This window comes from Galeopterus variegatus, unplaced genomic scaffold, assembly GCF_000696425.1.
Source record: "Galeopterus variegatus unplaced genomic scaffold, G_variegatus-3.0.2 Scaffold1492, whole genome shotgun sequence".
Classification (NCBI taxonomy): Eukaryota; Metazoa; Chordata; class Mammalia; order Dermoptera; family Cynocephalidae; genus Galeopterus; species Galeopterus variegatus.
In genome coordinates, this window is record NW_007727603.1 from 343,589 (window position 1) to 355,112 (window position 11,524).

At 46.3% G+C, this 11,524-nt stretch overlaps 1 protein-coding gene across 1 annotated transcript in view; it reads right to left on the bottom strand.

Moving 5' to 3' along the window:
* Positions 1-3,126: 3,126 nt before the first annotated feature.
* ETV6 (ets variant 6) overlaps positions 3,127-11,524 on the bottom strand; it is a 36,280-nt gene continuing 27,882 nt past the window's right edge. The window contains exons 3-5 of the mRNA XM_008577325.1: positions 9,523-9,665; positions 8,106-8,206; positions 3,127-3,800 (exon numbers count right to left, since the gene is read on the bottom strand). Of these exons, the coding sequence (XP_008575547.1) occupies positions 3,695-3,800; positions 8,106-8,206; positions 9,523-9,665 (350 nt within the window). The 3' untranslated portion in view covers positions 3,127-3,694. The remainder of the gene's footprint in view (positions 3,801-8,105; positions 8,207-9,522; positions 9,666-11,524) is intronic.

Below are 11,524 nucleotides of genomic sequence, written 5' to 3' on the forward strand. Positions count from 1 at the left end.
CCCAATCTTTTATCTTCAGTTTCCTGGGTGGGAATGGGTCAAACAGGGGTATGGCTCGGCCAGATCCCAATCTTAGTTCTGTCCCTGGCATGCTGTCTGCTCCTAGGGCAAGTCACACTACAACCCTGATACTCAGGTTTCCCTTCTGCAAAAGGGAGTGAATGTTTCAAAAATGTATTTGGAGTTGGATCTTAGGCAGTGAAAGGTGGAAATGTTGGTTACTTAGTCATTTCTGCAAAGTCTGTCATTGCCATTTAAATTTCAGCTAAAGCGACATTCTCATTTGGACAAGATATCAGTGAAAAAGACATTGGATCAGGGGTTCCAAACACTACTGAAAGGAGAAAATCCATTGGTCTGTTATTCCTCTTTTCCTGTCAGGACCCCTCCTCCCAAAAGGATTTGGAACACTGGTGATGCTGCCGTGGGCAAGACAGAGTTACCTTGGGTCAGGAAGATTCTACAGATGTTATCTTGAGCATAGCCGGACTAGCCAATTACTACTGCTTGCTTCTGATGGAAAAGAGACAGCCTGGCTCACTCAAGATGTAGGGAAGAGAAGTTCAAGGCGCAAGTGAGAGCAGCCATCCCTCACACCACAGTGTGCGTTGCGCTTTCCTTTCCTGACTTCAGATTTTGCAAGCCAAGGATTTCCACAGTGGCAAGAGGGAAAGGCCAACTATTCAGATGACTGACATGCTTTTAATTTGGTCTCAGGTGAAATATTCATCACCCCTAGTACTTAGTGCTGAACTGAAAAATTTCATGCTGGGTGGAGTCTGCATGAACCGAATGTCAACTCTCAGAGGGCAGGGACTGCAGCTGATTCATGTGTGAATCCCCCACAGGGTCAAGTAAGTGCTTCACCAAGGCTTGCTAAATTGAATCTGAAATCTTTAGGGTCTGCAGTGTGAAGAAACTGTATCCCCAGTGTCAGCCCTGCCCAGGTCTTCTCCCAAAGAACAAATAAGGGGAACTTCTGCAGTGAAAGGAATCAACAGAAAATCATTCTTGGCAACATCTGAGTGGGAAATAAAGACTCCATTGGAATTAGCACTTTCTATTTCTTCTCCAAGTGGCTGAAGGTGTCATCCTGTCGTATGTATTCTCACAGGATATTGCTTTAAATTCAGAAATCCTTGGGGCAGAAGGGGATTTCCCTCTGTAATTCAACTAGAAGATTCTTTGACTGGTAAGAGACTGAGTACTCGTACTCAGGTAAAGTGACCGGAATGAGGCTTCTTAATCCTGGGGAACAACACCACACCTTGGTCTCTGATTTCATAGCTATACAAAGGGCCTCAGCAACAATCCACCCTTTCTCTCCAGCTCTTAAGCTCAATGGCTTTCACAACATACCAGGTATTTGCCTTAATCTCTCCTTTTGAGATACAATATCAGTCATCTCAGAGGCTGCAACATGTATCGCCGGCTCCTGCTGAACAGTCTGAAAGACACGTGGAGCCTGCCAGGATCTGCCTGACTCTCATCACAACTGCAGCGACTGGAGACCAGACCCTTTATGATGAGACTCTCTAGCCTGACACAGAAGGTCCCTGACCTCCCAGAAGGGAGAACGGAGGAAGCACGTGACAGTGGGAGCAAGGTGGACACCCCTGCATGTCTACCTGTGGGCTAAGAACACGGCAAGACTGAAGAGGCTTAATCAGCTCCCCAATTCCAGTGTCCCTGAGCCATAGTCCATCTCCTTATCCCCAGGCTGGTGTCCTTGTCAGTGAGGCCCACAGAGAATTCCTCTTAACTATGTACCCCCAACCTCTATGTGCCTGACTCAACTCAGAAACGGCTGGAGGAGAAGCCCGGGGTCTGGCAGCTAAGTGCTGCTGGCGGTGCACGTATGTGCCTGGAGGGGCTGCGAGATGCCCACCCAACTAAGGGGCGAAGCAGAGAGGAGCCAGGAGGGCGTGCTCTGTAAGGCAAGTCTAGTCTTCTGGATCAAAAAAACTGTACTCCAAATATTGGATGTCTGAACCTATATTGGAAGAGTTCATTTAGACGGTTAGTAAAGAAAAAAAAAATCTAAAACAGCTCTCTAAAAATAGCTGTTATCATCAAAGGTACTAAGGGTGGCATGAACCTCATTTTACAAGATACTATCAACCTTATTTTGAGGTGAAAAAGAGCCACAAATGGGCCCTTTCTGAAACACAGCTACAAAGGAAGGAAAAAAATAATGTATGTGAGGAATTTCCTGTCTGCCCAGGCTGGGCACACACCGGTTGCAACAGGAACTGCACTACGAGATCCTCCCCTCTCAAATGCCGGGTGTCCAGCGGGGACCAGGAAACTTAGAAAAAAAAAAAAAAAAAGGCTAGGAATTGAAAATAAATCAGGAGAGGGCACGAAAGTGACCACAAGATGGCCTGTGGAAGGCAGCAGAGAGGAGCTTTTCTTTCTCACTGCGTCAATAACTTGCTTTGGAAAAATAAATCCCCACTGTGGAATATTTTCGCCCAGTTTCTGGACCGCCAGGCCTGTGTGGTTAAAAAAAAAAAAAAAAAAAAAGGCTAGGAATTGAAAATAAATCAGGAGAGGGCACGAAAGTGACCACAAGATGGCCTGTGGAAGGCAGCTGAGAGGAGCTTTTCTTTCTCACTGCGTCAATAACTTGCTTTGGAAAAATAAATCCCCACTGTGGAATATTTTCGCCCAGTTTCTGGACCGCCAGGCCTGTGTGGTCTTTTTGTATTTTCCACTTTGAAGCACTTGCAAGCTAATCCCAAACTGCTGGTCCTTCCAAATAACCTGGACAGCCTTCCATGCTTATCTTATGCCTTCCCCGCGAGGCTCTCACAGCATTTCAGGGAAGGCCCGCTGGACTAGCACTTATCTTTCTGGAGTACAGCAGCATCTGGGAAGTTTTTGGCCTCCCTCAGCTGGGTGGCTAAATGCTGGGATGCGGGTTTGATTTCGTGCTGCTGGCCACAAAGCACCCTGGTCACTGATTCTGTTGAGGTGCCAACAATCCCCAAGACTCTCCAAGAGGCTGACCTCAGCTAAAAGGCATCTGAAGCTCAACAGCAGACAGGGAGGGGAGACAGAGGGGAGCAAGGGGGGGAAGAGAGCAAGAGAGAAAGACAGAGCTCTCCTTTTCACTTGATCTCCTTTAAAAGCATTTTTTTCTTTTCAGCCAAGACCCAACACCAACAGGAACAAACCTGATCCACGTGGCAGGAAAACAGGAACCTGAACCTTCTGCAAGTATTTTTTTCCTGACCAGCTGGGCTTGCCATACTTTATGAGATTTGCAAAAAAAATATATATATAATAGATATATATTTTCATAGGAAAACAACATCAGATGTCTTCCCCTATATGAATGATGAAAAGTCAAACTGCATGTTTTTAAAAAAACAAAAACAAAAACACCATGAAGCCAAGAACAAGTGGGAGGGTGAGGGAGAGGAGTTACAGATGGAGAGATTCCAAATGAGAAGGAGACGTGACAGGCGAGTCCCAGGCCCGTGCCCTCTGCCAGAATTCCAGCCCCGCCTTTGCTGGGTGGTTTGTCTAAGGTGCTCTGGGGTCCCTCTTGGTGTGCAAGAGAAGCATCACTGCCATTTCTGGTTTCTTCTTTCCAAGCTCCTCAGCCCGCCTGCTCCGTCACGCCCCGGCAGTCCTGATGGGCAGGGGTCCCTTGGCCGCCGGCCGTTGAGGTGGCGTGCAGGCTCCTTCAGCCTTCGTCTTCCTGGTACATTTGCTCATCCAGCTCCTGGGACTCGAGGTGCTCCAGACGGTCTGTTCGGCCACTCATGATCTCATCTGGAGTTTTCATAAACCTTTGGAAGAGGAGACGGAGGAGTCAAGAGGTTACATTTTCTTAAAGTTGCCTTCACCTTGAACTCTAACCTATAAAGAACGGCCCCGTCATCCTATATAGCTGGAGAGCTACTGAACCCAGACATTAATGCTAACTTAGTGCAAATGAGAAAAAGGCAGCCCGTCCTCTGACTGCCTGAAAAGTGGCAGAAAGAAATTGGGATGACCCTCTGCAGCCATGTGTGCATTACTGTACGGCCACACGGGGAAAGCCTGGTGCAGCTCCCTTATCTGTGTTGCTTATTTTTAGAGAGTTACATTTACCACGAACCACGTGAGGTGTATATCCATTTCCATTCCAGATCAGGAGCCTGGGGAATGGTATTCAAAACTTGAATTTCACTCAAAAGGATACAATTAAATATTAAACTGAAAATTTTGATAACGCGGCAAGTTAGTAAAGCTTTTGGAAAATTAGAACAGCAAAAAGAAAATCTTTTTCAATGATATCACTGATCCACCCAAAATGCGAGCAACGCATCCCCTTTAGTCTGTCTTCCTTTGCAGCTGGGGCATACAGCAGGCCTGATCTTCTTGTTCAACAGGTTCAATTGGAAATAACATCAGTGACATGTATCGACCACAACTCACATGGCCCAGGAAGGTGTCCTGCTTGCAAACGTTCTGCCTTTGCTGTGGGAGTGCCCTTTCTGCAGCCCTCCGTGCCTGCACGCCTTTCCCTTCCCACACCCTCTGCCCTGCACCAGATGAACTATCTTAAAGCACGCATTTCCCCTCAGCACCTCACGTCTGAAAGCTCACAATGACCACTTACCCAGGCCAGGGTGCACTGTTTGGCCTGCTCATGGGGCCTTCTATCATCTTTACCTAGGAAACCCTTATTTTCCACTCTTCACTAAGATGAACCCTCCACTCCAGTCTGCCAGTGTTTTTTCTTACGTAAATCATGGCTCCCATCTTTCTGCGAGTCTTTGGCTTTGCCTTATCCGGGACCCTCTTGACTCCCCTTTCCCTAGCTGAGTCCCACTTGATCTCTGGGTTCCACCTCATCGTCCAGGAGCTGCACCAATCCATACTGGAATCTACCTCAACACCTGAGCTTCTCATAAAGGGTACAACTTAACACTTCACTTGATTACATGCTGGGTCTTACATCAAGATTTCATTTTGTGGCAAACTTGGTTTCTAACACTCACTTCCTCAAAAATAACTAATCTCTTCCTCACTAATAGCACTACTCTGTTTTTTTTTTTTTTGTTGTTGCAAACCTTTTATTGGAAGCCCTTGGAGCCTTCCAATTACTACTGCTTTTCTTTTCTGCCCATTACTGCTGAACTTCTCAAGCGTATGATCTGCAGTATCTGTAGTCTGTTTTCTACTTTTATCCTCTTGCTAAAACTTCTCCCTCAACATCTGAAGCCGCTAATGATCCCCTTTAGGCCAACTCCACAGATATGTTATATCAAGCCCTCCACACTACCCTTTTCTTCTTTTGACTACTTTTCCATATTAAGCTTCTAATATTCCACACCAGCTTTGTCATGAAACATTTGTTGAAAGTAAAGTGTAAAGCAGAATTATATAAAATATAATCCTCTACCTTCTAAGGAGCTGCTGTAGATTGGATGCCCCCCAACTTCATTCAGGCTTAATCTCCACTGTAAATGTGGAGGGTGGGAAATCCTATTATGGTAATTGAAAGGTGGGGCCTTGAAGAGGTGATTAGATTGTAGGACCACACAGTAGTGAATGGATTAAAAATGGTGGTAAGGGGCATGGTTCTGGGGGCTTTAAAAGATGAACACATGCAAGGTTAGTTTCTCTCCGCTTCCACCATCTTGCAATGTGAGATCCCTGGATCACTGTTGCCACCAGCGATGTGCTCCCTGGACTTTAGGCTTCCAAGCCTCCAAAACTGTAAGCGATAAATTTCGTTTTCTTATAAATCACCCAGTTCCAAGTATTTTGTCTCTCCGCTTCCACCATCTTGCAATGTGAGATCCCTGGATCACTGTTGCCACCAGCGATGTGTTCCCTGGACTTTAGGCTTCCAAGCCTCCAAAACTGTAAGCGATAAATTTCGTTTTCTTATAAATCACCCAGTTCCAAGTATTTTGCGTCACTTAAAACAATGGTGAAGGCACAGATGGGTAACAAGAATTCCGGGTGGGATTTCTAATATGTGAAGGTCTGTCTTGAAGGTATAATGTCTGAAATATTAATGTGATACTTAAGTGGACACGTCCTACAAGAAGCTCTTGGAAATTCAAGTTTGGAATTTCAGGGAGATTTTAGAGCTGGTTATAGAGATTCGAGAGTCTAACCACTGAAGCGATCAATAAAGTTATGTAATGGGATCATTTCATCCAGGAAAAAAGCACAGAGTGGGAAGAACAGGAAGCCAGTGACTAAGTTTAGGGTGATGGATGAGGAGAAGAGAAGGTATCAGCAGAGCTACAGAAAGGAGATTTTCTTTTTTAACTCATTCCATTTTGTTTCAATTTCTTGAACAACCTTTTTCTGTTTCTTTTGTAGATCTCAATTATTTTTATTACTCTTAAGTTACCACTCCTTCCCAATGCTGAAGCCCAGCTTCTCTGCTCTTTCCAATAAACACTTATCATCCCAGTGAGCTCACAGTGTCATTTTCTATCTGTACAAGGATAATCCCAAAGCCACATCTCTAGTCACATCAGCCGCTCTATCCTGTCCCATGTGCCCTTTTGGGAAAATGGAACAATCTGGTCAGGCTCCCCTCGCCTGGGAGCTGGTTCAGGGTGGGTCGGTAACATTGTGTGTGTGGGTGGAGTGAGTGCGCCTGCAAGGCAAGGCGGCGCTGTTTTGGCTCGTGTTTTACTGCCTCAGCCTCCCGCCCTGTGTGGCCATGTTTTTCCAGACCTGCAGCTTCCAAGGACCGTGTGGCCGGTTGCCTAGCTGATAGACCTGCATGAAGGGGTCTGGTGACCCAGCCTGGCGTGTGAAGGGTTTGTGACCCAGCCTGGCATGTGAAGGGTTTGTGACCCAGTCTGTGATGGGCTTGAGGGGTCTGGGAGCTCTTGACCCAGCCCTAGCTCAACCATCAGTCCAGTCGGTGCAAGATTACGGGCAGGTAAAAGAGCCGCGACAACTAGCGTGGTCGCCTGGCTTTACAATTGGTGTCACGAACAGGATTAAGAGCTAGACAATTGGTGCTGTGAGGATTCCAAGCCTTAGCCTTAGCCTCGCAATAGCCCTTGTCCTAGCCAGACACGCCCAAACCCATAACTAAGGTCATGCTTGTGTACCTCCCTCCCTCGCACCCTGCGCTTGGTCCCAGCAAGTCCGTCACCACCAGTGTGGAGGTCTACTCCTGCATTCCTGACTGGCCTTTTAGACCCTTCCTTCTTCCTCTTCTAATTCTTCCTCCTCTCTTGCACAGCACTTGAAGTCACAGTCTTCGTGGTAGGTTAAATGGTTGAAACTCATGAGCTGTGAGGAATTCTGGAAAGAGACATGCCTAGTGCAGTGGCTTTCAGACTTTTCTGACTGACGCATTATAAGAATCCCATCATGACTCATCACATACATGTGCACACATGCACACGCACATGCACACACCTGAAACAAAATTTTCATGAATCAACAGTCTCTGCTACTTCATGTTGATGCAGTCTGGTATTTTCAAACCTATCCTCTCCCATTCTCTATTTCATTAAAAGGAAGTTGTGGCTGATTGGTTAAATCTATTTCGTGACTCACTACGGGTCATTACCCACAGTTTGACAAATACTGGCTCAGAAAGTAGCTTACGGGGCTGTCACCTGGAAGCCTAGATTTAATTCCTTGCTTTGCCATTGACAACGTTCCTCTGGTTACTCCCTTTAACTACACCGGATTTCAATACCAGATAATATTATTTGGTCACTGTGTTATTTTAAAGGTGAATCAGATTGTGTTTATTTAGTTTTGGCTTTACTACAGGACAAACATAAAAAAGTAAAATTTTTTCCCTTAAATCCTAACAAACCAGCACCTGGTATTCAATTTGTAGTTCAATACCAGATAATATTATTTGGTCACTGTGTTATTTTAAAGGTGAATCAGATTGTGTTTGTTTAGTTTTGGCTTTACTACAGGACAAACATAAAAAAGTAAAATTTTTTCCCTTAAATCCTAACAAACCAGCACCCGGTATTCAATTTGTAACAATGATGGCCTTGGGTCTCAGATCGGCAGGCAGAGATCTTAACAGTCTCCCTTCTCCCCCTCATTTAAAGAAAACAGTATCCTCCCAGAAGAAGGAAAGGAGAAAAAGGAAGTGCTACCTGAACAAAAGCCTTTGTCCCGGCTCCTTCCTGATAATGTTTAGTTTGTAGTAGTGGCGCAGGGCTCTGGACATTTTCTCATAGGTCATGTTTGTTCTGTTCTGTTTGTTCAAAGGAGGAAGAGAGAAAAAAAGCACAAAGACACAATGAAATGAATCTCAAAAAAAGCACTGGGGGAGCTATTAAAACAAAGCTCTCCGGCTGCTCTGCACGGCCCTGCCAGCTTGGGACCTCTACCTGTTAAGCTGCCGCCATCCGGGCCCCTGCGTTCCCACCCTCTTGGCTTTTTCACACATGGTCACCGACGGTTTCTCCGAAGGTGAATCACCCTTTGTCAGAAGTGCCGGGGCTCCAGCTAATAAAGTGGAGCCCGCAGCAGCCTCCTGTATTCCCTTGTGCCCAGACTGCTCTCTGCTATGCCCGAGGAATTTCCTGCGGGTCCCCCCCGCCACATCTGTGGGTCATCCTTCACCTTCTGACCCCCACACAACTTCTTTTATTGTTGCAATGACCTTTCTCAAACTTGTGCTTCTGGTCTGTCATTTTAAGGAAGAGATTTTTTTGTTGTTTAAATTCCTGTTCTGGAAGCAAGCATGCAGCGGTCCGAGCCCTGGGGCTCCGGCAGCATGGGGGCGTGCACGGGGATCTTTCCCGGTGACTCACGCTGCAATGCCTGGCGGCGGGCCTGCCATATTTGGTCAAGGCCCACAGCAGGGCCTCCTCCCTGCGGCCAGAGCGCGGCTGCCTTCTTTGGCTGTGCCTGCCTGACCCCTTGCTCAGCGGGTCTGGGGCTGTGCCACCTCAGCGCCTTCAGGCTTGGCCTCAGATCTACCTGTCCGTTGCCTGGCCTAGATCACAGTTACCCACTTTTTCATGTGTACACTTGGACAGTCATCCTTACTCTAAAAGACTTTTATGTTTTAAATTCCATCCCCTCCTCCCAGTTTGGAAGATTGTGGGGGCAATCAAACTTCTTGCACCATTTGCTTGCAAAGAGGATGTTTCATGGTCAGAATATAAATATTTTCCATGTAGAAATGGGCTTTTATGAACATGGGAGTTTCTAACTGAGCAGAACAGAAGTGACACTTCCCAAAGGTCCCTTGTGAGTCATAGTCTCGCAGTACTTCCCTGTCACCCAGTTCCTAGTGCCAGCACGGCTAGTGGAGATGAGGGTTATTCCTACCAAACTGGGATGTGCCGAGTTAATGGGCACCCGGCTAAGTAACAAATGAAAAGAGGCATCTTTAATTATTTCCTTCCCTCTGCAACTGTCTAATTGTTTGCCCAGTGAGGAATAAACCAAATAATCATGGGCAGACTTAGGAAGCAGAAGACAGACAATTATCCTCCAGTCCTGAGATAAAGACTTTATTTTGGCGCTAGTTTATAGAGCACGTATCTGGTGCCCTTTTACCTTATGGTTTCCCCACAGTCGAGCCAGTCCATTGGGATCCACTATCCGGAATATTTTGGATTCTTTGTCCTCCCATCGGATGAAGTTTTCGTACCGGCTGTCAGAAAGCAACTGATAGACGTAATCCCAAAGCAGTCTACAGTCTACAGAGGAAAAGGGCAAGAAAACACTGTTGAAAATGCTTCTTGTGGGGGCACTAACAACAAGAATCAGAAAGAATCTAGTAACTGCCTTGGCGTAGTTTGGACTGATTGTCTGACTTCCTCATTTTTTACAGTGAGGAAACTAAGGTCCAGAGACATCAAGTGTGACCATGTTGGAGAAGTGTGACCTTTGACCCGTGGAGGCCGGGAGATCATCCCAGCCAGCGCCTCTTTCCACAGATGAGGACACAGCGACCCAGAGGGAGGAAAGGAGTTGCCCATGGTCATGACCAAAACTTGAATTTGAGCAGAGCCCACATGAAAGCCAAGGAGCAAGCTCTGACTGCGAGCGAACCGGCTCTGCAAGTGGGCTAAAAACAGACTGGAAGGCCAGAGGTGGGCGAGAGCCCGACGTTCCAAAGAGAGCAGCGTGGTGAAAAATGGTGGGGGTGAGGGATCGTTTCGGTGTTGGCGGGAGAGGCTGAATGGGTAACGATGGGAAGGCTGGGCTAGGCTAAAACCTGGCCAAAAAAGAGCAGTGAGTGAAAAACTGTGGGAAAAGAAAAACTACGTGGCCTGGTGACGTTGACTGTGGGATCTGTGGCTAGCATGGTTTTAAAAAGAAATATAGATATTGTCATTCTATCATACGTTGGAGGTCTTTAACATTTAGGAACCCAGTGCAAAAAATCATGTTCTCTATTTGCAGAACTGATGTTTGATCATTCGGTCAGGCAGCACTTATTTATTAAGTGACTCAGTGTGGGTCAGGCACAGTGCTAGGCCTAGGCCATGGCTGTGGGTGGGTAAATTAAAGGAGAAGATGTGACACACACCTTTCCCTCATTCTACTGCTTTCTGGATTTGTTATAAAGGTCTGTGGTTTGCCCTCTATCAGAGCCTTGCTAGGTAGGTAGAGATAGACAAGTACCTTCCAGGTTTGGCTGATGCTGGACTGGCCTCCGGATGAGGATAAGAGACACCAATTTCCAGGTGTCCTCTGTATGATCTGGGAGTACCTATTTTTGATAAGCACGAGCCAGGATGGCTGGTAATGGATGGTTGAACGCCTCGTTGCTTTACATGTGTTATTTCTCATCTGAACTTGCCTGAGGTCACTGGGATTGAACTCCAGACTCCTGCACTACAATGTGCTCTTTCTTACTATGGGTGAGGCCTGGGCATGGCACACCTGGGAGTGGAGTGTCCAGTTGAGACTTGGAATATCTTAGAGGCAACACGCTCACATCCCAGAGAAAGAAATATACCCTTCTTTGGGGTGTATTTCCAAGAGGAATTCAGTCAGGCAAGGGGAATTCACTTGGGCAAGTTTCTTCATCTCCCCGAGGTTCTATTTAATCATTTATGAAATGGGAATAGCACTTACTTGACAGGGTTATTGTATTAGTGACAATGCAAGTGCAGAGAAAGTAATAAAAATAACAGCAACGATATTTATCAGGTGCTATTTGCAGGCACTGTCGTTACATGTGACCCTTACACCACCTTTTCAGGCAGGTGCTGTTGCTATCCCTGTTTTATGGACCAGGAAGCTGGGGCTGGGAGGGTTGTGAGTGACCTGCAGGACTGCAGGCTCTGCGTGACTCCGAAGCCCGCACTATGCCATGCTTCCCAGTGAGATTGCCATTCTTAACAGGTATACATCTGTAAAATCTTAGGGCTTTCTGGAGCAAAGTTTAACTCTGCTTAGTGCATCCTTTGTGAAATCCGTCTTTCTCTTTGAAAAGCGAAAGAAACTGGCATAAAATGTGGCATTTTCCAGGAAGCTTAATCTTTCAAGGAACTACCAGTAACCTTGCAATGATCCTAAATCTTTAGTATCCCTTATGCATCCTTTC